Source organism: Leptodactylus fuscus, chromosome 3, assembly GCF_031893055.1.
Source record: "Leptodactylus fuscus isolate aLepFus1 chromosome 3, aLepFus1.hap2, whole genome shotgun sequence".
NCBI lineage: Eukaryota > Metazoa > Chordata > Amphibia > Anura > Leptodactylidae > Leptodactylus > Leptodactylus fuscus.
Window position 1 is genome coordinate 153,173,969 of NC_134267.1, and position 27,660 is coordinate 153,201,628.

At 40.0% G+C, this 27,660-nt stretch overlaps 1 protein-coding gene across 4 annotated transcripts in view; it reads left to right on the forward strand.

Annotated features, from left to right (window-relative positions):
- Window positions 1–27,660, forward strand: part of OPA1 (OPA1 mitochondrial dynamin like GTPase) — a 66,204-nt gene that overhangs the window by 32,661 nt on the left and 5,883 nt on the right. For all 4 annotated transcript variants that reach the window (XM_075268568.1, XM_075268569.1, XM_075268570.1 and 1 more), the window contains 12 exons: window positions 360–432; window positions 1,753–1,868; window positions 5,167–5,231; window positions 6,377–6,453; window positions 6,919–7,084; window positions 7,226–7,378; window positions 7,631–7,739; window positions 9,128–9,207; window positions 9,291–9,431; window positions 12,318–12,434; window positions 13,740–13,833; window positions 16,115–16,225. In XM_075268568.1, the coding sequence (XP_075124669.1) occupies window positions 360–432; window positions 1,753–1,868; window positions 5,167–5,231; window positions 6,377–6,453; window positions 6,919–7,084; window positions 7,226–7,378; window positions 7,631–7,739; window positions 9,128–9,207; window positions 9,291–9,431; window positions 12,318–12,434; window positions 13,740–13,833; window positions 16,115–16,225 (1,302 nt within the window). The remainder of the gene's footprint in view (window positions 1–359; window positions 433–1,752; window positions 1,869–5,166; window positions 5,232–6,376; window positions 6,454–6,918; window positions 7,085–7,225; window positions 7,379–7,630; window positions 7,740–9,127; window positions 9,208–9,290; window positions 9,432–12,317; window positions 12,435–13,739; window positions 13,834–16,114; window positions 16,226–27,660) is intronic.

The window sequence follows — 27,660 nt, forward strand, 5'->3', positions numbered from 1 at the left end:
GATCAAGAGTACATACGACACAGCTTTACTAACAGAGCCACAAGTTTAGAGGTCAAAAAGGACAAGAAAAAGCAGAAAGAAAGGATCAAATTTATTTCAACTTTGCATAGTCAGTGGGATACCATGACTGATATCTTCAATTAACACTGGCCTATTCTGCTTTCTGATGTGGGTTTGAGAGCCTAGATTGAATACAAAAAGCACAACACAATTGTAAGCTGAATAGTTAGAAGTCATTTTACCAGAGATGGTCCCTCTAAGAAACAACAAATACACAAATATACAGTGATTTTATTCAGTATTCCAAGAATGCTTTTCTTGAACGTACAAATATATTGTTAGGTTTTATTTTTTTGTAGGCAACACCAATGAAAGTATTGATGCCATTAAAGATTATGAAGAGGAATTCTTTCAAGGGTCAAGTCTTTTGAAGTGAGTTTTCTTTCTAGGTACACAGCTGTCACACTTCTTTTTTATGTATAGCTTCCAAATTCCATGCGTGATAGTATGTAATATGCCTACAGAAAGTATTTTAACCCCAAAGACTTTCATCTGATTCCTTGACCATGATCAACAGCAAAAGACTTTTGTGGCATTGTATCTGTACAAAGTGATCTACGTTCCTTATATTTATTATATTCACATATTGAGGTCGAAAATTGCTGCAAATCTATGTTGTATATGCAGATCCCTCACAATATATAAGAAAATGACACTAATTAAGTTTTTAGTTTTTTCTTATGATAAACATTTTTTTTATATAAATCGTTGATATTGTGGCGCACATTAAGTCTACATTCTTTCTCATGCCAAAATCCCTGTTCTGTGCCTCCCTTGTCATATAATGCGAATGTGGGCGGTGCGAGGCATGGAATGGTGTGACTTCTAATGGAAATTTACGCCAGTTCCTAACTAGTGTAAATCTCTATTCTAGCACAAAGACACATAACTGATTTATAAAGAGGCCTGAGCCTCTTCATAAATTACTACTTCCATTCACCAGTTGGGTCTTTTATTAAGACTGACATACAATAGGCTAGCCTTCACGTTAGGTTCATAACTGCGTTCAGGTTTCCGTTCGTGGAGTCTGCTTGGTTGCCCTGCCTTTTTTTTCACAACTCACAGACTTACCTGGGAAAATACTCTGGTCAGAGAGAGGAAACCAAAACTCCTTGTGTTCTTATAGATGAAGATTACAAGCTCATGGAGACTCATGGATTTTTCATACTGATGATCTTATCCTGTACATACAGATGACTTAATCCTGTACATGTTGGAATCAGTTTAAGGTGGAAAAACCACCAGAAATGTTTCCTTCACTTTTGAGTTTGATTGTTATGTACAATTGTATATCACTTTGTAGAGCTTGTTTTCACTTACATTACTACTTTTTTTAAAAAATTATTTTAGAATTGGTGAATTCCCTCTCTTGCTGGTGCACTATAAACCTTAAAGTGTAGATCAGGGGTCCTCAAACTCTTTAAATAGTGGGCCGGAGGCAGCACAAATCGCACAGACAGGCAGCAGTGACCTCCAATAGGTAAAGTGATGTGCGCTCCATGGCCTGGCCCGAGCTCCCCAGGAGCTTCATTATAAATGCACGCCTGCCAGCATTGTCGGCAGGGCCAGACAGAAGTGCTTGGCGGGCCGCATGTGGTCCGCGGGCCGCAGTTTGAGGACCCCTGGTGTAGATGGATGGTGGCAGGATATATTGGTGTAATAATTGTAACATTACTGTGGTTTCCTTTCTAGGAAAGGGATGCTGAAGGCTCATCAGGTGACAACCAAGAATTTAAGTCTTGCAGTTTCTGATTGTTTTTGGAAAATGGTCCGTGCTTCAGTTGAACAGCAAGCTGATGCCTTTAAAGGTAACATTTATGGACAGTGACAGCTTAAAAATCTTATTAATCAAATGTTATTTTGACAAATGTAAATGATTTGCTTTGTAGTTAATTGAATTGAATTAATTTCATTAACTCAACATTTCCAAAAATTGTGATTCTGATTTTCACCAGAATCTTGAAATTGTTTTCCCTGAATCATGTTTTCCCTGAGGCTTATCGTCCAGTAAGAGAAAAAAAAAAAGTAGAAAAAACTGGGCACTCACCCCATGAAGTGTGTAATAAAATCCAGTCTTTATTTCATGAATCCATAAAAACACACATATGGGAGGAGGCACGCCTGAGAAGAGTGAGCGACAGCTGTTTCGTGCTACCAGCGCTCAGGCGTACCTTCTCCCATATATGTGTTTTTATGGATTCATGAAATAAAGACTGGATTTTATTACACGCTTCATGGGCTGAGTGCCCAGTTTTTTCTACTTTTTTTCTCTTACTGGACTATATTTGGATCTCTATATACCGTGAGCAACACCATACAAGTTATATGGAGCTTACCCTATCATCCTATATTAAAACGCCCGTATGCATTTAGTAGTGCCACCCTCCTCTCCTTATTGATTCCCTAAGGCTTAGTTCACACGGGGGGCTGAAGGGTGGATTTTGGCACCGAGAGTGACACGGGGAGCCACTTCACTCTCAGGCCCAAATCCGCCTGCCACGACTGTAGAGGCTTCCGACAGTCGCAGCTTTTCCCTCCGGGGTAGGCTCAAATGAATGGGCCGACTCCGGAGGTTGCTGCCGCAAGGCGAATGCTGCGGCTCATTGAGCCACGGAATCCAACTGAAGAAAAGGCGGCTCGCTATCGGTCTCCGTAGACCACCATTGTGAGGGGGCGGATTATGACGTGGATTCCGCGCCATAATCCGCCCCCTCACAATGGGCCCGTAATAATATCTTCCATGTGCACTTTATCCCTTCCTGCTGCAAACTGTGATCAACTATTTCCTGACTGTAGTCAGTAGTTGGATGAGGAAGCCTGCAGCAAATATATCTCACCACTTCTTCCTATGCCAGCTCACTGGACTTTTTTTTTTAAATTTCCTTAAAGGGGTTGTCCAGTTTCAGATTAACCACTTCCGGACATCCCATTGGGTTTTTTCATTCAGATAGTGGTTTCCTTGTTCTGCAAGTATCTACAGATATGTCCTTGCATGTTTCAGCTGCTGCATGAAATCGGTTTATCATCCCTACCTTCCCGATCGCTGTGTATGCAGCGCTCATTGAACACTGTATACACAGCTATGGACGCCGCCATGATGCGGCTACCATCTAACCTGGTGGTCCACTCATCCACCTAGGTCAGAGTCTGTTAGAGCTGCTGAGTCCTACAGGACCCAGATCAATGCTATTTTTATGGGCAGGAGGCTGTATTCCTTCCTGCGTTTGGGGCTAAATGTACCAGCCCCAGTTACAGGGAAATCGGCTTCTTCCACCAAAAAAAATTGTGATCAGATGTAAAATGTAAAAAATAAATAAATAATATGACTAGTAAAGTAAAAAAAAAATAAAATTAAATAATGAAAAAAAAATTAAATATATCAATAACATGCCCTTATTACAGATTCTAACTCCACCCTGACAACTCCATGCAAAATAAAAATTACCGTAATGGATAGGAAAAATTGTATAACATTTTTTTTTTTTTAGTAGCACTTTTTTCTATTTTTATTATATAAAATAAAATGAAAAGTGAAAGACACATTTTCCCTACTCTTTTGTGTTTATTTTCCTGGATATAAATTGTTTTTTTTTTTAAAACCATGCAAAAATAAAAACAACTTAAATAAAGCCCTATGTGTCACCGAAAAAAGACATAGAAATTAGTTGAACAGCCCAAATGATAAAAAAACAATGTTATAGTCCTCAAAACCACACATACAAACAAACCTGAAAATGTGTCTGGTCCTGAATCACAAAACTGCCCCGGACTGAAATGGTTAAAGACAAAATGTTATTGTTTGTATAATGACAAGCTCTACAATTTTCCAATATACTTTCTGTATCAATTCCTTAGAGTTTTCTAGATCTCTGCTTGCTGTCATTCATTCTGCTTACCTCTAGTGGATAAAAATCAGTCCATGGTCATGTGATGAGCACACAGGTGCGCACTTCGTTACCAGACAGATATCTGATTATTGTGCTGTGTCGAACTGTGCACCTGAGTCTATCACATGACAATGGACTGATTTTCATCCACTGGGAATAAGCAGAATGACATCAAGCAGAGATCTAGAAAACTGTGAGGAACTGATACAATTTCCCAATATATTTTCTGTATAACTTCATTATACAATTTATAACATTTGTTTGTTAAAATTGGTCTGAAACTGGACAACCCCTTTAAGCAAATACATAAAAATTGAGAACCGCCCATAAGATTGAAAAAAAAAAAAAGATTTTATTGTTGGGTGACTTTTGCCTATGTTCACGCTACCGTTATTAATGTCTATCGCAACAGGTGTTAACTGTAGCAGAGTATCGGATACAGACTGAGCCCCTTCCCGTTGACTGTAATATAAACCACTTGATGGATGCTGTCTTCCATTATATTTGTTGTTTTGGTTTTTTTTTTTTAGTAACAAAGTAAAATTCATGCATGCAGTCTTTTTTTTCTTCTATCAGAAATCAGAAATGTTTAAAAAAAAAAAAAAAACAGAATCTTCCATCATTATATTTTACATTGGGGTGTATGCAGATGGACCCCGACAGAGAGGACTCCAGCTTCATCTGCCATTTAATGTCTGTTGCTCTTATCCTGTGACGTAACGAGTAAGAGCAATAGACATTAACGTTAGTGTGAGCCTACCCTTACTTTCAGTAAAGCTAGAATTAAAAGATGGCGCGTTCTTTTGGATCATATTAATGGATGCAAATGAAATATTATACCATGAATAACAATTACTGAAATTTTTAAAGATGTGGTTGTTCTATGATCAATATAATATGGATGATTTTATGATTTTCAACTCTCTAGACTAGTGGTTCTTAACTTTGTGTGAGGTACCGAACCCACCAGTTTCATATGCACATTCACCGAACCCTTCTTTACTGATAAATCAAATATGATTTTTTTCCAAATTCAAGACTAACACAGGAAAATAAAGAATTGTATTTTTGTATAATTTTTAACAACTATGCAGCCATATTTCACTTAGAAAACATGCTCATACGGAGTATTTAATACAGTTTGTTAGTACATGTTATTGAGGCATCTGGTTTTCTAGTGTTGTTTACATTTCACTTCATTTTTAATTTCTTATCGTAGCAACTCGCTTTAACCTCGAGACCGAGTGGAAGAATAACTACCCCCGACTGCGGGAACTTGACAGGGTAAGTTGTTGCAGTTATTGAGTAATATGCTTATTTCATCAGCACATTCAATAATTATGTAATGTGTACCTTATTTGTGCCAAATCAGAGCTAGTGACAACTGATTAAAACATGCCCACGACCATGTGCATGTCACCTGGACGTGATTGTCACATGAATGACATCCATATGCCATCTGTGTCTTTGCAGCCCCATTCATCGAGGCTGAGCATGGGCCACAAAACAGACAGCAATAGGACCTGTCCTTAGTTTTGCTCATGGCCCCATACACCAGACTTTGAAAATACACGGTCATGTGTGTGGGGACATCGAAATGAATGTGCCAGTAAGATAGCTGTGAAAGCATGCCTAGCACACTGACTGTGCACACGGTCGAGTGCATGAGGCCTTAGGCAGAGGCTTCACCCTCTAATGCATAATAGTAGGAGCCCATAAAGCAGATATGTTGGCTGTTGTATGGAGATTTCTCACAGTGCAAAGTCTCTTTAAAGGGAATTAATTAGCAAATATCAAATATTCTAGCTTTCCACCGCCTTCTATGGCAGAAACATCTGATGACATGTTATCTCTTAATCATTACATAACACTTATATTGCATTGTACGGCTGGAGGCATAGCGAAGTTAGGGCCCCTTCACACGGAGTAAACGCGCGTGTATTTTGGCAAAATACACGTGTAAAAATCAGACTCCCATTGACTTCAATGGCATTTTCTTTTACACGTGTAAAAAAACACGTCAAAATACACGTGTAAAATGTCAATGGGAGTCTTATTTTTACACGTATTTTTGCACGTGTATTTTGCCAAAATACACGCGCGTTTACTCCGTATGAAGGGGCCCTTTAGGGCTGCAACACTATCACCAGTCTCAGTACTTATGCCCCTGTTACTCTCTAGTCTCTGTGATAGTATGTGTTATATAGTAGTCATTACAGATGCTATAAATGACATATACAGGTAGGGTGGGTGTTTTTTGTTGTTTTGTTTTTTTAATTAAGCAAATAGTTAAATGATTTAGAAAAGGCACATTGCTACTCTTCAGCTGACTTATGGGATCTGAACCATTTTTTTGTAATTTCAGTAAAGGTATTTCTCAATAACTACCTAAGAACACTTACTGGTAACTATTTTTGATTTTCCCTCAGAATGAACTGTTTGAAAAAGCCAAAAATGAAATCCTTGATGAAGTAATAAGCCTTACCCAAGTTACTCCAAAACACTGGTAGGCATTCAACATTGTATTCCAATTGTATTTAGAAATCTTGCTCTTTGTGAGTCTATGGATCATCCACTGGTGCTTATCTAGATGCATTTCATCTCACACCCAAGTGCATTGTGGTATGGTCCACGAATCTAAGACTATTAAATCGTTGTGGGGTATATTCCTGTCTCTAATACTTTGGACTGCTCCAGTAACTCATGGCCTCATCTACCGACTGGTGCAGACCAGAGTGTGATATTACTTTGAGTCTGTATTGCATCTCCTCATTTGGTATAGATATTTAATATATCCCAGTCTAAATATCTAGTAACATTACAATTTTGTGCATTGTATGCAACAATTGTGCAAGGTTTAGATATGACTAGATCACTTGAGTAGTTATGGAGAGAAGTCTTTATACTTGCTTGTCTAGGTAGAGCTCAGATAATTTTTCCATACTGTACATGTACATATTTTTTCCAATAGGGAAGAGATTCTCCAGAAGACGTTATGGGAAAGAGTGTCTACTCATGTGATTGAGAACATCTATCTCCCAGCGGCACAGACCATGAACTCAGGAACTTTTAATACCACCGTAGACATCAAGCTGAAGCAATGGACTGACAAACAGCTGCCTAATAAAGCAGTGGAGGTTAATAAATTTCATTTCTCTGTCTCAGTTCTTTGCTTTACATTTCTGCATGTAACAGTACGTTTTACTGATGTGTCGAATTGAATGGACATGGTGAATACGGAACAATGTTTTGCCTTCATGCTATTTATCAATTCTTAGGTGGCATGGGAAACACTTCAGCAGGAATTTTCTCGCTTTATGACTGAACAGAAAGGAAAAGAACATGATGACATTTTTGACAAGTTAAAGGAGTCTGTGAAAGAAGAGAGCATCAAGAGACATAAATGGAATGAACAAGCAGAGGATAGTTTGGTAATTTACACATATTTATAATATATTTATATGAATAGCAGCAGTCTATACGCAGGACATGTTCCTGTTAATTCAGTCAAGATATGATTTGTAGACTTGGCTTACTATAATGCCAGTCAATGTCACCTGTGGAGTTTTTCAGTGTGTAAATCTTTCTGAAATTCTGTATTAGGATGCTAGTATACATTTTCCTGTTTGTTTGGTGGGTTTTTTTGTCTTGTTTTTATATTGGCTACATTTTTTTCTACTTAGAGAGTTATCCAGCACAATGCTTTAGAAGATCGATCAATCTCAGACAAACAGCAGTGGGATGCAGCAATCCATTTTATGGAGGACACCTTGAAAAGTCGTTTGAAAGATAGTAAGTTAATCTGTATTTCTATACATATAATATCCTGTAATCATGCTCATAAATAATCTGGGGACAAAAACAACCAAACAGCTAGCAGAGTTGCACAATAACCATGCCAACGTGTAAATATGCATGTATACATATGGACCTTATGTATACATGCATATTTACCCTTTGGCATGGTTATTGTGCAACTCTGCCAGTACAATTTCTATGTATACGTATATTTCATGTTGTTTATGGACTATAGTATGGTACCACATGTATACTACTTTACTAAGAGTTGAATCCCCATGCTATATACTTATGAGATTGTTATGGGGAGTTATGTGGACACGGCTGTGCCGACACCATTATCGTGTATGAGTACTGCCTCCTCCTTTTCCCTTTTGTATGTCATTTTACTTATTGTTCAATAATAAATATTACTATTTTAAACTGAATTGGTGTCATAATATCAGTGACATTTATGCTGAGTGTCTGTTGTACTCTTGTTTGGTTGTTTTTGTCTCTATCGTGCTTTGAATACAGACACGCCCCCTTTTTTAGGACTGAATATTGATGTGGGATTTCACTATGTAATTTACTATTTCTATATCCCTCTGTTGCTATGTTGTCTGTATTGTTATTCATAAATAATCTGACATTTTTTTTCCTCTTGAAAATCCTCTGATAAGCGCAGCTTAAAGAGGTTGTGCAACAAAAGATATCCTGTGGAATAGCTGATGGTGGGGCTCTGACAGATGAGGTTACCATCAATTCTTAGCATGGGGCTTTTTCTACCAGCTGAATATAGGTGTTCCTCTTGGTGGAAGGGGTACATCCATGCTCCCATTCACATCTATAAGAGCGCCAGGGATAATTCAATACTTGACGCCCACCTTTAAGAGAATGATAGCCCAGATCCTGCTAGGCAAGGCCATGGCTACAATCGGCTGGTAACTGCAAGCAGGCTGGATTCACAGAGTTGGTAAAACACCCACATTCTCAGTATCAGTGGGGTTCTCAGCGGTCAGACCCCCACCAATACACTATTTACCCTATATATTATGACACAACCCATTTAAACAGGGTTTTCCAATCTGGGAAAGTTAACCCTAACCAGTTACACAGAGGAGAAAACCCCTGTAAAGGTGGCCATACATGTTGAACAAATGGCAGCCAACCCTGCTAATGTCAGCAGAATCAGTCAACCATCTACTGTATAGGGTGGTGCCCAAACTTTCCCCTTCCTCTACAGCAGATGCCTGATCCTTTGTTTTCAAGGCAGAGAATCCTGACACCTGCCTAGGTAGTGGCATATTCTCCTTACCTTTTTGAAAACAAGTCACACTCAGATAGATGCATAGTTATTTAAGGTGCACAGACTTTTTAACAAAATGAGTGTTCCTTTGCAGCTGAATCTGTTATTCGTGATATGGTGGGACCAGACTGGAGAGAAAGATGGTTTTCTTGGACTTCTCGGTCTCCAGAGCAGGTAAAAGTTTTTTTTTAAAAGAGAAACTTCTATATCAATGACTAACTTTAGACTTAATTGAAAGATTCATTTCTTTATTATAGCATACACGAAGCGAAACAAAAAATGAGCTTGAAAAGATGTTGAGGGTAAATGAAGACCATCCTGCATATCTTGCCAGTGATGAAGTCACTACTGTAAGAAAGAATCTGGAAACGCGAGGAGTAGAAGTGGATCCAATTTTGGTGAGTACCATATGAGGATATAATTGAAAGATAGTGGGGGGAAAAGAACAACGTATTTTACTCTTGTATTGATGTTCCATGCACCTACGCCGGAAATACTTTGTTCATCGTGAGGCTACACTTCATCGTAAACTAGGCTCATCCTCTCAGCACCCTTGTGCCTATGCGCAAATCTTTACCAGACCCAGTGATGCCACACATTGTGCACACAGCGCTGACCACATTCAGGAAACTAGAGAGGCCAGCTCAAAAACACCAACATGATAGTTGGGACTATTTTACACCACAAAAATGGTGTAACTGTTATCATGAAATCCTCCACCACTATTTCTCTTCACCTATGTAGTATTACTGGAGCTGGTCAAACCATACAAGGTCGCTCTTCACAAATATTTGCAAGGTTCACACAGCAGTTACTGGCTCAGTCAGAATCAGAACTACTATTATTATACTCTGGGGTCTCCTCAAATTATTCAGGAGTCCCGAGGAGGAGCAAAAATGACAAGGACCCTCACAATGTGCCACAATGAAGTCTGAGAGAAGTATTTGTAACTTCCCTGGGCCTCAACTTATTATATTCTTGGGTCTGAAGAAACAACAGAGTAAAACATTGTTTCTTGGGAGACGAACCCCAAAAATTCAGAATGAATCTGGCATGTTATAAACCTGTTCACTCATTCCTAAATATTTCCAACAAACTGTTAATCACTGTCTTATCATGTTACGTGGATTGACTTGCTGTGTAGGTGTCCATACCTTATAACTGCATGTCCACTTTTAACATCTTTATTTTAGTTTGGCAGAACACTGCAGCTGGCATATTAACCCCTTCCCGACATGCGCCGTAATAGTACGGCGCATGTCGGGTCTGTAACTATGGCGACCGCCCGGGAGCCGGGCGGCCACCATAGCCGCCGGGTGTCTTCTGCTTTAAGCAGTAGACAACCGGCTCTAATGCCTCCGATCGGTCCCCGGTCCCCTCCGGCGCCGCGGTCAAAGGCGCCGGAGGCGCCATTTTCCCGGCGGCGCATGGGCGCCGCCATTTTGGCCGGGATCGCCGGCTCCTGGAGCATGCTCCAGGGCTGACGTCCCGTTGCCATGACAGCCGGGAGCCTTGTACAGGCTCCCAGGCTTGTCTGCAAAGCCTCTCTTTTGCAGGCTGGTCTATGCAGCCTGCAAAAGAAAGGATGCTTTTTTGCAATGCATTGCAATGCATTAGCATTCTAATGCATTGCATTAGTGATCAGACCCCCTGGGGTTCAACACCCCTAGGGGGTCTAATAAATGCAAAAAAAAAAATATAAAAAGAATTAAAAGTTCAAATCACCTCCCTTTCCCTAGAACACATATAAAAGTAGTTAAAAACTGTGAAACATATACATGTTAGGTATCCCCGCGTCCGAAATCGCCCGCTCTACAAATCTATAAAAATATTTTTCCTGTTTGGTAAACGCCGTAGCGGGAAAAATAGTCGAAAGTGCCAAACCGCCGTTTTTTCACTGTTTTGATTCTGATAAAAATTTGAATAAAAAGTGATCAAAGCAATAACATTTCCCGAAACTGGTAGAACTAAAAAGTACACCCGACCCCGCAAAAAAAGACGCCCTATGCATCCCCGTACACTTACGTATAAAAAAGTTACGGCCGTCGGAATATGGCGACTTTTAGAAAAAAAATTTTTTAACACAGTTTTGGAATTTTTTTTAGGGGTCAAAATGTAAATAAAACCATATAAATTTGGTATCCCTGGAACCGTACCGAAACACAGAATATAGGGGACATGTCATTTTGGCTGCACAGTGAACGCCGTAAAACCAAAGCCCGTAAGAAAGTCGCAGAAATGCATTTTTTCTTCAAATCCACCCCATTCTGAATTTTTTTCCTGCTTCCCAGTACATTATATAGAATAATTAATGGTGGCATCAGGAAGAAAAATTTGTCCCGCAAAAATTAAGACCTCATATGGCTCTGGGAGTGGAGAAATAAAAAAGTTATGGGGTTTAGAAGGAGGGGAATCAAAAACGAAAAACGAAAATCAAAAAATGCCATCGGCGGGAAGGGGTTAATCTGTAGTCAAAAGGACATTTAACAATCTAATTCTTTGTTTTCCTCTTTGTGTACGCTTTTCTGGTAGCACTTCTGGAAAAAAACATTATAACATATTTTTAGGTGTGTTATATCCTTTTACTGCTCCCTTACATGTACATGTAAATCTATGCTATAGGGTACATTCGCATGTATTGTTATCCTAAACAACACATAGTTGGACCATCATTGCACCATCATTGCACCAATTACTGCAATAGACATCTTAAGAAAAACCCAACCAATATTGAAGAATGTACCAAACAGGATACTCTGTTGTTGTTTTTTTTAAATATGTTTAAAAGAGTTTACTCCTGAAGTCACGTTCAGCTGCACATTCTGAATACCATTTCACAAAATCCCATTCGCTGCACGGACATCTGTCCTCTGTCAATTTATCGTAAGAAGTGTTTTCAGAAAACTATGTCCTAACGTACCATCACATCTACAAACTGGTACATCAATCTCTTTAATAAAATTTGGGTATGTAAAAAGGTGAAAGATGTTAGGGTGCTGCCACACTGTGCTACAAGCCACATGCATTTACTGACAATTGCTGGAACACTCCTTTACCTCCTGTTTGAAGCAATGGTAAGTATAGATGCAGCCATGCAGTTCACGGACCCATGTGTTTACCATTTAACCTATAAGAATGTACAGGTACACCCAGCAAATAGGGGTAAAATGCCGGAAGCAATGTGTGACTGCACCCTTACTGTTGAATATCTTCTGAAATCTCTTGAATAATTTTCTTGAATTGCTAAATCCTTCATGTGTAAGTTGTGTATTTTTATTTTACAGATCAAAGACACTTGGCACCAGGTTTACAGAAGACATTTCTTGAAGACTGCTCTTGGTCACTGTAATCTTTGCAGGAGGGGATTCTATTACTACCAGAGACACTTTGTAGATTCTGAGGTGAGACTTTTGGCTGCAAAATGTAAAAGAAACTCCATATTAAGAGCTTATTCATTAAAGGGATTCTATACCTTTAAGAATTGGTGGAATATGTCTCAGGACCACCACAAATCACAAGAAAGCAGTTTCACCAGACTCTATGGCACAGTCAGACCTACACCGATTGCACCTAGTTGGCTTATACCAGAGTTATGCATCTGTGTTTAATGCGGGTGTTTTGGATTGATACTTAAATAGTATCTCAGGTTGGTTGCTGGTTTCTTAATTCTGCAGGGGCAAGGAGCGCGCTCAAAGAAATGACACTCTGCACTCAGTCAGGGTGGACACAACTTCTTTATTTACTACAAACATCATCTTATATAGCATCTTATGGAGGAGTTGACATATATGTGTTGACTTGCTGTTGGCTGAAGTGTCTAAGGATCCTCTTTCTCTCATCCTGCTTTTGCACATGACTTCAGGTGTAGTTCAAGATGTAAGCACCATCTTGCTGAGCTGACATCTAGTTACGCATCGCAAAGGTCACAAGACAATTACAACATCAAACACTTGTTAAGGAAAACAGACACTTGGTTAATAGCAGTACTAGACAATACAAAATAGAACTGTAAATATCGAAAATAGACATTTTATCCACAACACAGGCGACCCTAAATTGCAACCAAGTTTTATCTCCTTAGTTAAAGCGAGTCTTGTACCAGAACTCAGTATATCAGCCAAGCCCTGCAGATAGATCGGTTGGGGACCCCTGTGAAAAGGTACCAGTTTGCTGAGATATCACAAATGGAGCAATGTTACCATTTATCTCTTTGGGGCAACTGTTTAGGAGACCTCAGTAGTTTATACAAGAATTCATAGACTGAATTCTATCCTAGAGGATATATTACTGATAGGTGGAGCTGAGACCTCCACTGATCCTGGGAACAGAGGGGGTTTTTTTTATCCCTACTGTAAATGTAGCTGTGTTGAATACAGGTCCACTCCTGCTCCCATTCATTTCGCTGGGAGCGCTGGAAATGACTGAAGTGTAAGACTTATTCCGCATTCCTATCAAACTGAATGGCAGTGGGGCTGCATCTGTATTCACCATAGCTATATTCACATTGTTTAGCTGAAAAGCCAATCCATTTCTAGGTGTGTAATTCTTTATCTCAAACATAGGTGGCGCCAACGTTCCATGATCCTCTTTCCACAATAACAGAAGGCAGAAGTACATATTATGTCTATGACAAGTATATATGAATAATTGTTCTTGTCTTAGCCACCGCTCATCATTTTTCATAGTAATGTCTGTCATTTCTCTAGTTGGAGTGCAATGATGTCGTCCTTTTCTGGAGAATACAGCGGATGTTGGGAATTACAGCAAATACTTTGAGGCAACAGCTAACAAATACAGAAGGTATAATGTGAAAAACTAACCCACATAATGACAGACCGTCTTTCAAATTGGATTTTCTTGAATTATTTTCCATTTAAAAGTTTTGTCATTTTATGTGATGGCAACAGAATCCTCCAAAAGATTCAAGTTACATGTTGAGATGAGTAAAAGGCAAAAGTGGCTTCTAATGTGATTGTAAACGAATAAATAGTAAAAGACCAAAATCTAACCTGATTAAAGCACACACGTTAGTCTTGTTTGTTGTGGATGCAGCGATGACATGCTTGCGTTGAGCACAAGTTGAGGCCAGTGATTAGCTGCAGCTGTGTTGTGGGAATATGGGCCTATTACTGCAGCCGTCACGTGGGAATATGGGCCCATTGCGGCAGCTGTCACGTGGGAATATGGGCCCTTTGCTGCAGCTGTCACTTGGGAATATGGGCCCTTTGCTGCAGCCGTCACTTGGGAATATGGGCCTATTGCTGCAGCCGTCACTTGGGAATATGGGCCTATTGCTGCAGCCGTCACGTGGGAATATGGGCCTATTACTGCAGCCGTCACATGGGAATATGAACCTATTACTGCAGCCGTCACGTGGGAATATGGGCCTATTACTGCAGCCGTCAAGTGGGAATATGGGCCCATTGCTGCAGCCGTCACGTGGGAATATGGGCCTATTACTGCAGCTGTCACATGGGAATATGGGCCCATTGCTGCAGCTATCACATGGGAATATGGGCCCGTTGCTGCAGCCAAGAATTGGTGTATATTAATGTCACTAATGTACTGGGACAGCAGCAAGTTACAGTAATCTCATTGCATATGCACTTTGAAAATTTGCCGCATCTTGTGCATTTTATATCAGGTCATAAATGCATACATCTTAAGGCTGGATTCACATCTGCACTGGAGATTCAATCGCAGTGACCGCCAAAAAACACTAGATAAAAAATAGCTGCAAGTCCATCTTTTTCATTGGATAGTTTGTTTAAAGCAACAGACACCTGACAGATCCCATTATAGTCATTGGGTACCTTTGGTGTCCACTGCTTTAGCACAGACTGACCAGAACAGTGGACACCTTAGTGCAGATGTGAACATAGCATAAAACAAGTGATAAAACTCTCCCGTATCTTTATGTAGGAGAGCATAATCTACTAGACTTTCCTTTAGAGAGCTATACAGTTAAACAGTATAGTGTAATTTTTTTTTTTTTTTTACAATGAGGGTCAGTGGCTGACGTCACACCACTCTACGCTTCTACAACAGAGGCTTTGTCAGAGATATATGCAAGGTAATGCTCCTCATGTAAAACTTTAATGCAATAAAAGCAATGTGAACATACTCTAGTTATTACATCAGTGCCCAGTAGAGAACTTGTCATCTCAGTGAAGTCCCTGAATAGATGCAACAGTGTAGTCCAGAGATCGGCAATCCCCAGCAAGTGTGCAGAGTGGCACCCAAGGCATATGTCTCTGTCACAGCAACCTGAGTCCTTGAGGGAGCAGAACTTGCCCCAGAGTATAATAAGCAGTGGCCGAGGAAGGTGATCAAACCTAGAAAACAATGTCACTCACCGCTTCGGAGTGACTTCCTGTTCTCTTTGGCACCTCTGCCTGATGTTAGAGACCACTGTTAGGGCCTCAGGGGTTATGTGTCTTGACCCCAATATGATCTCCGAGATTCGTTCAGTGGTCACTGACATCAGGCAGAAGTGCCAAAGAACAACGAGTCATGCTGGAGTCTAGGGATGGTGAGTAACATTTCTGTTTTTTATGTTTGATCACCTCTCCTGGACCTCTGCTTATTACACTCTGGGGTCTGAAGAGACCCCACAGCATAATAATAGCTAGTGTGTGGTGAACCCCAAAAATTCATTGGGATACTATATGTTGTGGGAGGACCACTATTGGTCATTATACCGTGTTGAGGAGCCACTATATGGGACATTTTTTTGCAATAGTGAACTATGTGAACGCAGTGAAAGTACAAGTTGCCTAGAACTAGATGCATTTGTAGCAGCATCCCAATACATCGTATCTCCATCCTAATGGTGCTGCCATGCGGTGCTCCTGGACACATACATTTACCAATAATTGAGGGCTGCATGTATACTTTTATTGCTTTTAATGGGGAAGTACAGCTGTGTACCTCAACTTTTTTTTTTTTTTTTTTTTTTTTTATTTAAATCGGCACACTTTATAAAGAAAGGTTGCCTACCCCTGGTGTAGTATATGGACATCAATTGATTTAATATTTTCTTATTATTATTACTTAACGGTCTCTGTCCTTTCTCTTTCAGTAAGACGTTTAGAGAAGAATGTAAAAGAGGTCTTGGAAGATTTTGCTGAAGACAACGATAAAAAGGTTAACCTGCTAACAGGAAAAAGGGTCCAACTTGCAGAAGATCTTAGTAAGTTTGCTATCCTACCTCCTTTAACACTGTTCAGTATGCTGACATTTTTGCAGACAAAGCATTTAAGCTTCTATGTTTTGTATAGCATGTCTATAGTAAATTGTGTGCTCTTGTATATGTTCATATATTGGTGGATGTTATTCTAATGCAGTAGCTCTTTATACTCGTGTGTGTGTGTGTGTGTGTGTATATATACATACATATATATATATATATATATATATATATATATATATATATATATATATATATATCCTGCATCCCATGAAGGTGGTTGTCTTTCTAACCACTACTACTTTACCTTGTCATTTAGTGGTACCAAACATGCATGGGGAAATCTTTATTGATGTGATTCATGATCTGATTTGTCATTTATTTTTCATTGTACATTTCATTTGCAAAAACATTATCTCTTATGTGTTTATCCATAGTTTGTACTGTGTGGTTTGTAAATCTTTATGTAGGTCCTAAAGCTGACCTCGTATTCTTATACATCCCTTGAGTATGTTATTGCTGGACCCCATGGAGTATAATTTCCACCATGATGTGTATCATTTTACCAGACACAATAGTGCAGCATAGTGCACTATTTTGTCCAGTTTTTTCTGTCACTATCAGTATGTCTTTGGAGTGTGGGAGGAAATCCATGGAAACACAGGGAGAGCATACAAACTCCTTGCACATGTTGCCTTTGGCAGGATTCAAACCCATGACTCCAGTGCTGCAAGGCTGCAGTGCTAACCACTGAGCCACTGTGCTGCCCAGTTTTTTTGTTTTGTTTTGTTTTTTATTTCCAGGACCTGCGACAGTGGCTCCTAAAGGGATGTCAACATAACCTTAGAACATTTTTATTCATTTCTTTTGCTGATATGGAGCCAACAGATTTCACAGCAGTTTACAGGCATTGTCAGTAGAGATGTGCGAACACTGTTCGAATCAGCCTATCCGAACAGCACGCTCCCATAGAAATGAATGGAAGCACCTGGCACGCAGACTTTGCCGGCGGCCGGCCGCTTCCATTCATTTCTATGGGAGCGTGCTGTTCGGAACGGCTGTTCCGAACAGTGTTCGCTCATCTCTAATTGTCAGCATTCACTGGGTTCACATTTTAAATTCTCTGTCAGTATTCCTTTTGGAGTGGGGATTGAAACCAGAGTACCTATTAAAAAACACTCACAGACCTATGGTCGGATTTAAACCCAGGACCACAGGACTGGAAGACAGTGGTGCTATGCACTAAATCACATGAAGAATGGGACTCCAGTAGAAAAAAAGCATTAGTGCTTAGCAATTTAGAAGAAAGGAAACTGATATCCAAAAAGGATTCTATCAAATGTTTTTCTACTACCACTATTTAGCATTATTTGTGAGTCAAGAAAAGTCAAGCCTATGTTCACATTAGCATTGTGCTATTCATTCTGGCCCATTGCAAGACCAGAAGAAGTGAAAAACAATCCGTCTAATGATGGACCGTAATGAATCCCAAGGGTCCGTATTGACTTTAATGGAGTCAGTTAGATGTCCATGAACTTTTTTTTAACAGACATCACCAGGCAAAAAGTTGGGCTTACAAGACTTTGCAAGACTTTTTTTGTTCAGGATTTTTTCCTCGACTCTGTGCCAGACACTTTAAAGCAGAAACAATTGTAGCATAATACCAGAAGTGGGTCCAACTCTTACTTCTACCTTTTCTCCATCTATAGATAGACAGAGAATAGGTATAATGGGTTGCTTTAAATATACTGACAATATCTGTAAAGTGCTGCGGAATATGATGGCGCTATATAAGTAAGCATAATAAATAAATATACTGACCAAGTGAATTAAGGGACATTTATCACATAGAAAGCTATAGGTGCAAATATAGATATTTTAAATATTAGGCAAGTGCTGTAGTAAGAGAGCTTTTAAAAATGCCCACTGCCTGTAATTTATTTATTTTTTGTCTTAAATCACTCAGCCAGTGCAGCCAGTGTTGAAGTAGTGACATATAATCCAATATAGCGTGTGTGTTCCATGTGTTCACACAATGATGGTTATTACTAGGGTTGCTATATGACAGTCATGATTCTGTTTAGTGTACACGTCTTCTATGATGCTAAGTGATATTTTTCTGACCCCGAATTGTTTTCTGAATTGTATTCATCCACTACATACTATCTATACCATGTACAGTTCAAGCAGTATATCTGCAGGGGTTATGTGATGTATGAAATACTATATAGTATGCTCAGGGGTAGTGTAAGTTTGATATTTGCTATACTGTATAACAGATTCAGGATACCTGCTTAATTTCTGCATGGTATATATAGCACTATGTAGGTGGTTTAACTGTAAGTTGTCTGCACTGTGTATGTAGTATCCAAAAATTGGTGGCTGATGGACAGCTGCAGGAATTGCATCAAAATTTGACAAAAATATTTTCAAAATTAAATTTCCAATCCATTTAAAGTACAAAAACATATGTACTGTCTGCAGAAGTTATTGAATTGTGTATGACAATTTGAACTGTGCCTTTTACAGTCTGTTCTGAGTGACAGAGATAGAAAGTAGGAGAGTAGTCTCATGTTTTATGTGCCATGTACAGGAGACCTCATAACAGATATCTTCCACCCATCTAGCTCAGGGACTGCTGAGGCATAGATCCTACCAAGGAGAAAGCTGATGGTAGATGCAGACTACACCATAATAGGTCGCATAACCCTTTGTTTTTTTAAAATGTGCTGCTGTTAAAATATCTAAAACTTTCTGTCGGACCCTTTTAAGCCATTTTTAAAGTAAGCGTACACTTCTAGCCCAGAATACATGCCTCCAACATTGAGCGGTTAGTCATTTGTTTTATTTCCTTGATACGTCGTGTTAGACATTTTCTCTAGCTAGGGTAGGGTTAACAGGAGGCAAGAAAACAATATTATATGTGCGTTGGAGAAGTGACTTGCTGAAAAGTGTAAATGTGATACCCGGCCATTTCAGCCCTGGGAGGTAGTGTATAGATACAGATCACTCAGCGGAGTGGACTGCTTTGAAGCTGAAGTGTGAGCTTTGTGTTGGGAGCAGACGTCGCGGCCTAATCATCTCCAGGATCTGTTACACTGCTATATTAAGAAGGTGGTAACGCTTTGGCCAGAGGCATTCCCTAGCCTCCACAGTTGAAAAGGAGGAATGTTTGTGGTTTTGTTTGGGTTGTTTAAAATCATACAGGCAGGAAATCCATATCTCCTCGTGTACGCCTATAGAAAATACCCTTCATGTTATTCAAGCTGCAGGGGAGAAATCTGAAGAATTAGTTTTTCATAACCATGCCTTTGATTAGTAAGGGTCTGGTATTATTAGACGGGGTTAGTACACTGAAGAGCGAGCTATTTCATGTGGCTACAGAAAGGTTAGTAATCCTTTCACTGGATTTTAGAATACTAGTGAGGGACATGAAAGAGCAATGCTCTCACGTGTTTGTGTGTGTGTGTAATACACATTAGACTTATGTATATGACTACCGTATATACTCGAGTATAAGCCAAATTTTTCAGCACAGTATTTGTGCTGAAAAAGCCCCCCTCGGATTATACTAGAGTCAAGCAAAAAAAAAAAAAGATATATATTTTTTTTTTTTGGGGGGGGGGGGGGGGGGGGAGTCGGGGTCTATGACCAGCCGCAATGGTAATGTATAGAATCTCCCATAAAATAGTGAAAAAAAGGAAGCTTTAAAAAAAGTAAATAAACATTCTAAATCCTTCCTTTCCCTAGAATACATATAAAAGTAGAAAATTACTGGGAAACACATACACATTAGGTATCCCTGTGTCTGAAAGTGCCTGGTCTACTAAATATAGGGTATCTGCAGCGCTCCTGTTCCGTCAGGAAGGTGTTAATAGGAGCACTGCAGATACCCTATATTCAGCCAGACTGAATTCCAAGTGGGGGAAAAAAAAACAGTCCTCAAGCTCAGGGAAGGGGCAGACAGACAACCAAAACACCCCCTCCCCTTTCCCAGCACCCACTGCACCCAAATACTCTTTTAATTTTCATTTTTAAAATTTTCCAGTAGCTGCTGCATTTCCCCTCCTCGGCTTATACTCGAGTCAATAAGTTTTCCCTGTTTTTTGTGGTAAAATTAGGGGCCTCGGCTTATATTCGGGTCGGCTTATACTCGAGTATATACGGTATGTTGTTTAGCAGAACACTAAAATGCTGTTAAGAGAGCAGAAGAAAATCTCAGGCAAAATGGCAGCCCCAATAATCATGTACAGAAAATAGAATAAAGAAATGGAATAAATTAAAGAAATATATCACTATCTGGTTTAATAAAACATGGTGATGTGTTCCTTTTTATTATTGTACAACTGAAAACTTTCAATTGTTTTCTTATTTTTCACTATTCAAGATATTATTTAAGATATATATATATATATATATATATATATATATATATATATATATATATATATATTGAAATTGTCTAACTTTTCATAGTGAACAGGGATTTTAATGGGTTTACGAGGATTTTGATATTGATGACCTGTCCTAAGGGGAGTCTGGCACCCACACCTATCAGCTTGTTCACTGCTCGATATTTTGTATAGCAGCTCAATTGAAAACCCCTTTAACTCCATCAACAATGACTTTTTTTTTTTTGCAGATGTTGAGGAACTAGTGGGTCTCCGCATACACATCACAACATCATTTTTGTCCTCTTTGCTGTCACTTTATGATATTAATGGGGTTGACCACTTTCAGACCAATATTGAGAAACAAATATTATTGTTTGTACAATAAAAGGATATACAATTTTCCAATATACTTTCTGTAACAGAAAGTATATTGGAAAATTGTGTATCTTTTTATTATACAAACCATAACATTTGTCTCTCAATATTGGTCTCAGAGTGGCCAACCCCTTTAATGTAATGTGTTTCTGTGGTTTTCTCTGAAATACAGTAATGATAATTCCTTTTTACCTGTGTAAATACTGACAGTTGTGTTGACTTTCTTCATCCTAGCATTGCCATACTGAATGAGTCTGTCACTTATTCTAGAAGCTATAGGTGTGCTATTTAGCTTAGTGTTGTTTTTATTATTTCTCGTTACTTCTGAGCACAAGGGGGCAGTATTGTGCCTGGCTCGGAGCCTGTATAGAGGGATTATGGAGCTGTGGGAGAGCAGCGTGGCTAACCTCCTGCCTCTGTTTACCATCCCTCCTAGAGGAAGCCTTGACATCACCCAGGCAGCAGCCGTTGTGTCTTGAGAGATCAGCTCCCCATTCAGAGCGTGCAGCACACTTGTCCAGACTTGTCCATTCATTTTTCTCCTTTCTTTCTTACTTTCTTTCCCTCGCTTCCTTATATTAAAGGCGACATTATGTTCAGCTACTTATCAGCTGTTGCTGAGCGATATTCACACAACATCCTCACACTGATAATGAAGGAGTGAAGCTTTGGCCAGGTCTCCTTATTACATTCTTTCAGTTGACCACTGTCAAAGAAAGTGAAGCTGGCAGCCCTCGGCCCAGCTTACCCCAGCTAAGCCCTGCGTTCTGATGCGAACTGTATCTGCAGCTTTGTAACATTGTTTTTCCACACCTGCCTAAAACTTATGAACAGTACTGTAGCATCTAACAAACAATACCGCAAAATCTTACTATTAAGTGATGACTCCTTGATAAGCAAATACTTAGTAACCCTGCATGGGTCAAAATGTGTTGTCTATGCCCTGGTGCCAATAGAGATGTTATTTGGATACTGACGATACATTATATTATTCTTGTATCCCTGTTGAGCTGCTGTTTAAAGGTGTTGACGTTCTGTGCTTAGTGCGGTGGCTTCTTGGTTGTGTACCAAGCACTGTCCCATATATTGTTAATGGAGCGAAGTTCTAGAAAAAAAAAACACTTTGGTGGACGTAAAGTCAAAGTCTCTAAGAACAGGCTGCTGATCGGTGGAGACTGCTGGGAGTCAGACACCCACTAGTCTCATATTATGCCCTCTCCTAAAATCAATCTAAAAATCTCAGAAACCTCTTTATAGCCAAGGCTATATCTGTTACTGCTTATGATGTAAACTTACCATCAAATTAAAGGGGTTGGCCACTTTCAGACCAATATTGACATACAAATATACAATAAAAAGATATACAATTTTCCAATATATGAATGAATGACAGCAAGCCGAAATCTAGAAAACCGTGAGGAATTGATACAGAAAGTATATTGGAAAATTGTATATTTTTTTATTGTACATTTGTTTGTCAATATTGGTCTGAAAGGATTGTAAGGATTTGCAGATAATATCCTATGGGAAGTAACACCTTTGGGGTTGTACCAGGCTTGAGGTTTTCCTCTATCGATAGAATATAGGATAGAGGATAACTTCATCATCGTGAAGTCTTGACCCCTGGGACCTTAACTGATTCCAGGAACAGGAGCCCACTTTCTCTCTCCTGATGAAGCGGCAGTCTGAGCATGCGCTTTGGGACTCCATTCATTCCCTATGGGAGCTCCAGAGATAACCGAGTACAACACAAAGAATAATTGGAGTGGCATGGTGCATTCTTAGTTTGCCGATCCTTCAGGATAGGGGAACTGGACTCCCATTCTCCCATTGGGATCATTGGGCTCCCAACGCTCAGACCTCACTGATCATAAAGTTATCACCTATCTTATATCCTATGGATGGGGGATAACTTGGACGCTTGGTACCACCCTTTTTTACTGATTATTACTTACTAAATGGGAAGTCACTGGGTAAAAGTGACATGAAGAAGTGCTGCTGTGGAAACCAATTCCAGACAGCTGCTCCTCAAGCAAGCCAGATGCATGGGATGCATTTAAAGGTATATGAACACAGGTGACATGAACTTAGTTCTGGCATGAATCACAAGATAGACCACACATAGAATATTGTACACAGTAAGTAAGAGGCCATTTTCTTGCGGCCTGTGGGCATGCGCAGTAGGCTCTGCCCGAGACCTACAGCTTTCAAACACTGCGCCAGAAGAAGACACAGGAAGGGGATGCTCCTGAAGAAGATGGAGGCGGCGCTGGAGAGTTCTCTGGCAGCATTGGGGACGCCCCCAGTGCTGTGAGAGAACTCATTTGCATACCGAAGAAAACCGGGATTTCGGCGAACAGAGGCGCAGAGAAGACAACGAAAGGTAAGAGACGAATAGCCTTTCTTAAGGCTATTCCGACGTGTTAGGGGCAAAAAATTACTTCGGAATGATAGGGTCCTTTTAACTGTACTGGCATCCTCTAAGTGTAAAGGAGAGAAGGTTTGTGCACAAACATAGAAGAAGGGGGTTCTTTACTGTAAGAGCAGTTAGACTGTGAAGCCTTCTGCCAAAAGATGGTGTCATTGGAATGTTTAAGAAAGGCCTGGACGCCTTTCTGGAGTGCAAGAATTGGTGGACATTGTGATTTATACAGTGCTTAAAGATGTAACTTTGTGTCACCTGGTCACTGGAGTGTCATTTTGCACATTATGTTTCCTACAGTGCCTATCATCTGGACGTACCTTTGTTTTTCCTGATCACTGGTGTCTTATAGTGTGCATTGTATATTTTACTTAACGTATGACATAGCTGTACCTTTTATGTGTCACCTGGTCACTGGCGTGTCATGGTTGGAGTTTTGGTTCATAGAGTGCTTATCACCTGGACATACCTTTTATGTATTACCTGGTCCCTGGAGTCTCATGGTTCGTATTGTGCATTTTACTGTGCTTATCAACTGAATATACCTTTATCACAGGCTGTTGTTTGACAGGCCAGTTCTAATGGAGACTGTCTTCATGAATGCCGCAATATCTGTCAGCAAAGTATAAAAATCCTTTGTCCAGCAGGTATATTTTCTATTACTAAATGTAATAGCAGTCATTCTTATCACCTTGTGTTTATCAGTCACTGGTCTGGCAATTCTATGAGATTATAGATACATAGATATGTTAATATATACATACTAATATAAAGGAATGTAAGAAAGTTGCGTCTGTCATTGCTGACTCTTTAGGTTACCTCAAGCACATGGCAGACCTTGTACATAACTACATTATTAATGACTCGGGTCAGTCTCTGGTCACAATACATGCTGCTAGTGCAATAAAACTGCTCATTATGCTACATGTGACCAGTGACCACCAGCTTGTGATTCCTTTTTCAGGCAGGATATAAAGAAATCTATTGTGAGCCTCCTGCTACGGATTGTAAGCACAGGGTGTCAGCTGCCCGCGGATCCTCGGACTCATTAAGTATCTAAAGTTAGACAGAATGGTTATTTGTGAGCCGAGCATGCATGTAATAATGGGCATGTTTTCTGTCTGCTATCATGTCTCTCTTCAGGCCATCTCATTCACATTACAGGTCATTCCAGAGCAATGATGCCACTAATAATTTTAGATCAGTTTAACTTGGTTAAAAGTAAGATTTGGAAGCAAGGACTCCCTGGAGATCTCTTCTAAGGAGGACTGGCTTTGATAGAGTTTTTTATGATGAGTATATTAGTAATTTGGATAAACCATTAATATCCTAGGGATCTGACTCTCTGTTACTTAGTTGATCAGCTGTTAAAGGGTCGGAGGCTCTCAGCCAAGTGCCGTATATCTAGTAGCAGCCATACAGGATATTGCTGCTTAACCCCAAGTGAATGGGATGATTTATTGTGTTAAAGCAAGTCTGCAGCTTACAAGAAAACAGAAGGGGGATATTTGCAGAGCTGCCACTAAAGCAATATTTGAGGGCTTATAGAACTGTTAACTGGGCAAAAGCTAAATTTACAACTTTTCAATTTACATGTTAACTATAAGTGAGGGCTACCATATCTAAGTGAGGGCTACCATATCTAGGTATTGTTCTTATTAAGATACCTTTTTCATTCCGATGCCATCCTCTAGCTAAGTAAAATGAACCATCCACAAATAATGACCCTGATCAGGAGGCTCTTGTATGACCTTATTCCAGCTCCTTTCATCTCCATTAATACTTTAGACCGGATGTGTTTTATTACTACGTTTTCTGATGCATAGGTTTGAGTGGTTCTGTATATTCTTAAAGGCAGACTTGTCTTCAGAGTGAAGCACATTTAACAAGTTATATGAGGCTAACCTGAATGTAACTTCCATCTTTTTCCCCTTGAAAAATCATGCCTCTGTTGCCGAAATATTTGCTTATTTCCCAGTATGTATATAAGTAGTCTGGAGCACCAAGGTTGGTTTATTTGTTAATACACCGAATAGAACACAGGGCCAAGCGAGATATCATCATAGCTCCCTGTCTCCCAAGAAGGAGGCCATATTAGAGCAGTGTGGCTTGTAGCAGTACGGTGCAAAAGAACTGCCCCTGGTGCTTTAGTCTACTGCATTTGCATATTTTTTTCCCATGAAAATGAATGCCTCCATTGCTGAGAGGCATTCAAGTTACTGAGGCCACATAGTCATCAGCTGGTTATGAAAGTCTCCGCTCTGGAGCTGGGTCTTTGGAGACCACTTGGAACAAATAGAAGATGTGGTGAAGAGGAGGTGTTCCTCGCCTTTTTGTGACTAAAAAAAGGTATGATTTCCACATATGAAAATTAATACTGGCCTACAGTACCCAAATATCATTTCCATATAGTGCCTAAATATCTAGATGCACATAAATAAACAGTATACATAGGCTAAGGCTACATACAGCAAAAACACTGCCGAATATACAGGGGGACCTTGCAAAAATGGTATGTCTAAAATTAGCCAAAAAATATGTGGACTTTGCCTGCAGCTCACCTGCAGATTTCTCTGATTGCAAAGCTAGAAATCGCCAGGTAAAACCCACAGCAATAATAAACTTATCGCTCAGAGCAAGTCGCTTCACTTAAATACTATCCACCATTCTGCAAAGATAGACACTTTAGAACTTGCGGTGGCTAACTTAAAGCCATGTCACTTAGTGTGCCCCTGGCCTAAAGGAGTTGCTGGCTTTGGGTTTTCCATTTTTCAGTGGTCAGTTGTTTGGGTCACAAACAAGGGGTTTTGGCCTCTTAATAGTTCTTGGCATACCACTGGATGTCCCATGTGGAGGAATTGAAATCCACATCAGTAAATCTTTCGGGTAAGTGTCCCCACCCAGTTCTAACCATCTTTTTTTCAAAATTGGCAAGCAGGTTGAAAGCACACAAAGTGGCACATTCTGTGCACCAGATTTATCATTTTTGACACTGCATTGATAATTTCTTCCACTGGGTTTTCCAGATCTGGAAATACTTCCTGAACTATTGTAACTAAAAATATCCATGAAATGAGTTTTTTTAACCAAACTTTTTGAGGATGCTTGTTAGCTTTTCAGTGAGGTTATGCAGGGAAAGTCCAAGCTTAGCAATGCAATCCCTGCACTGGATAAACCTGCCTACTAGTATATGTGCAGGTTCCCCATCACCCCCCCATTCTTAGTTTACAGATTGTAGTGGGATGGGGATTGGCTCTCTGATGTTACCAACTCTACTCCTAGTGCATGTCCAAAGAGAAAAGTGGAGCTGGTCATGTGACTAGGAGTCAGAGTATCAGCAGGTGAGGCAGAGGAACAAGACTTCTGACCTCCGCTGATGCTTTCTAATCCTAAGGGGTCCATTCACACTGAGTTTTTTGGTGAGGATTATGGGGCTGAAAACTCCTCCCCATAGAGTTCTATGGGCTCCGCTAGATTTTTTTTTCCTGCTAGTGGAAAAAAAGCTTCCTTTAGGCGGATTCCGCCTGTAAAAACCAAAGCAGTAAATGGGAGGCGAAAAAAATCCACGTGGAATTGGGCTGGAGGAAAAAAAACATTCTCTAATTCCTGAAACGGATTTTTTTTCCTCACCAAAATCCTCGCCAAAAAACTCTGTGTGAATGGACCCTAAAGGCTCTGGGGACCTGCATGTATATTAGTAGCAGGGCGTGCATTAGGAAGCTTTTTCTTCCCTGCTTTTCTTTCCCGATTTCGGCCAGGTTGCCTGTGACAGTAAAGGGGCTGCAGTGACCCCTTCTTACCCTTGCTATAATTTAACTCTGAATAGCTTCTTTTGAGTGAGTATTGAAAAAGTGACAAATCTGAATGATTGTCTTTCCAGTTCTATCTGTGCACCCTAGGTTGTCCATAGTTGATGTTTCCTTGGAGGAGGCAGTAAAGGCAGTGAGGATGGGAAGGATTTATAGCAGATTGTGAGAAGTGGGAATTGTCTGCTGGAGAGACAGAACCACGCGGCTATTAGTATAGAAGAAAGCTGCTTGCCAGCACCCAGCCATACTGTCACAATCTTGACCCCTTTTTTTCTGGTGGTGTCAGCATGCATGCTTCAGCCAGGGGACTGACCTGCTGACTGTCCATTCACTCCCCATCTGTTATACTTGGAGAACAGTAGATGCCTTCCCCTGTATAAATCTGCCTTCCAGGTGATAATTGATGTCCTGTCTCATTGAGAGCAGCCTGGGTGGTTT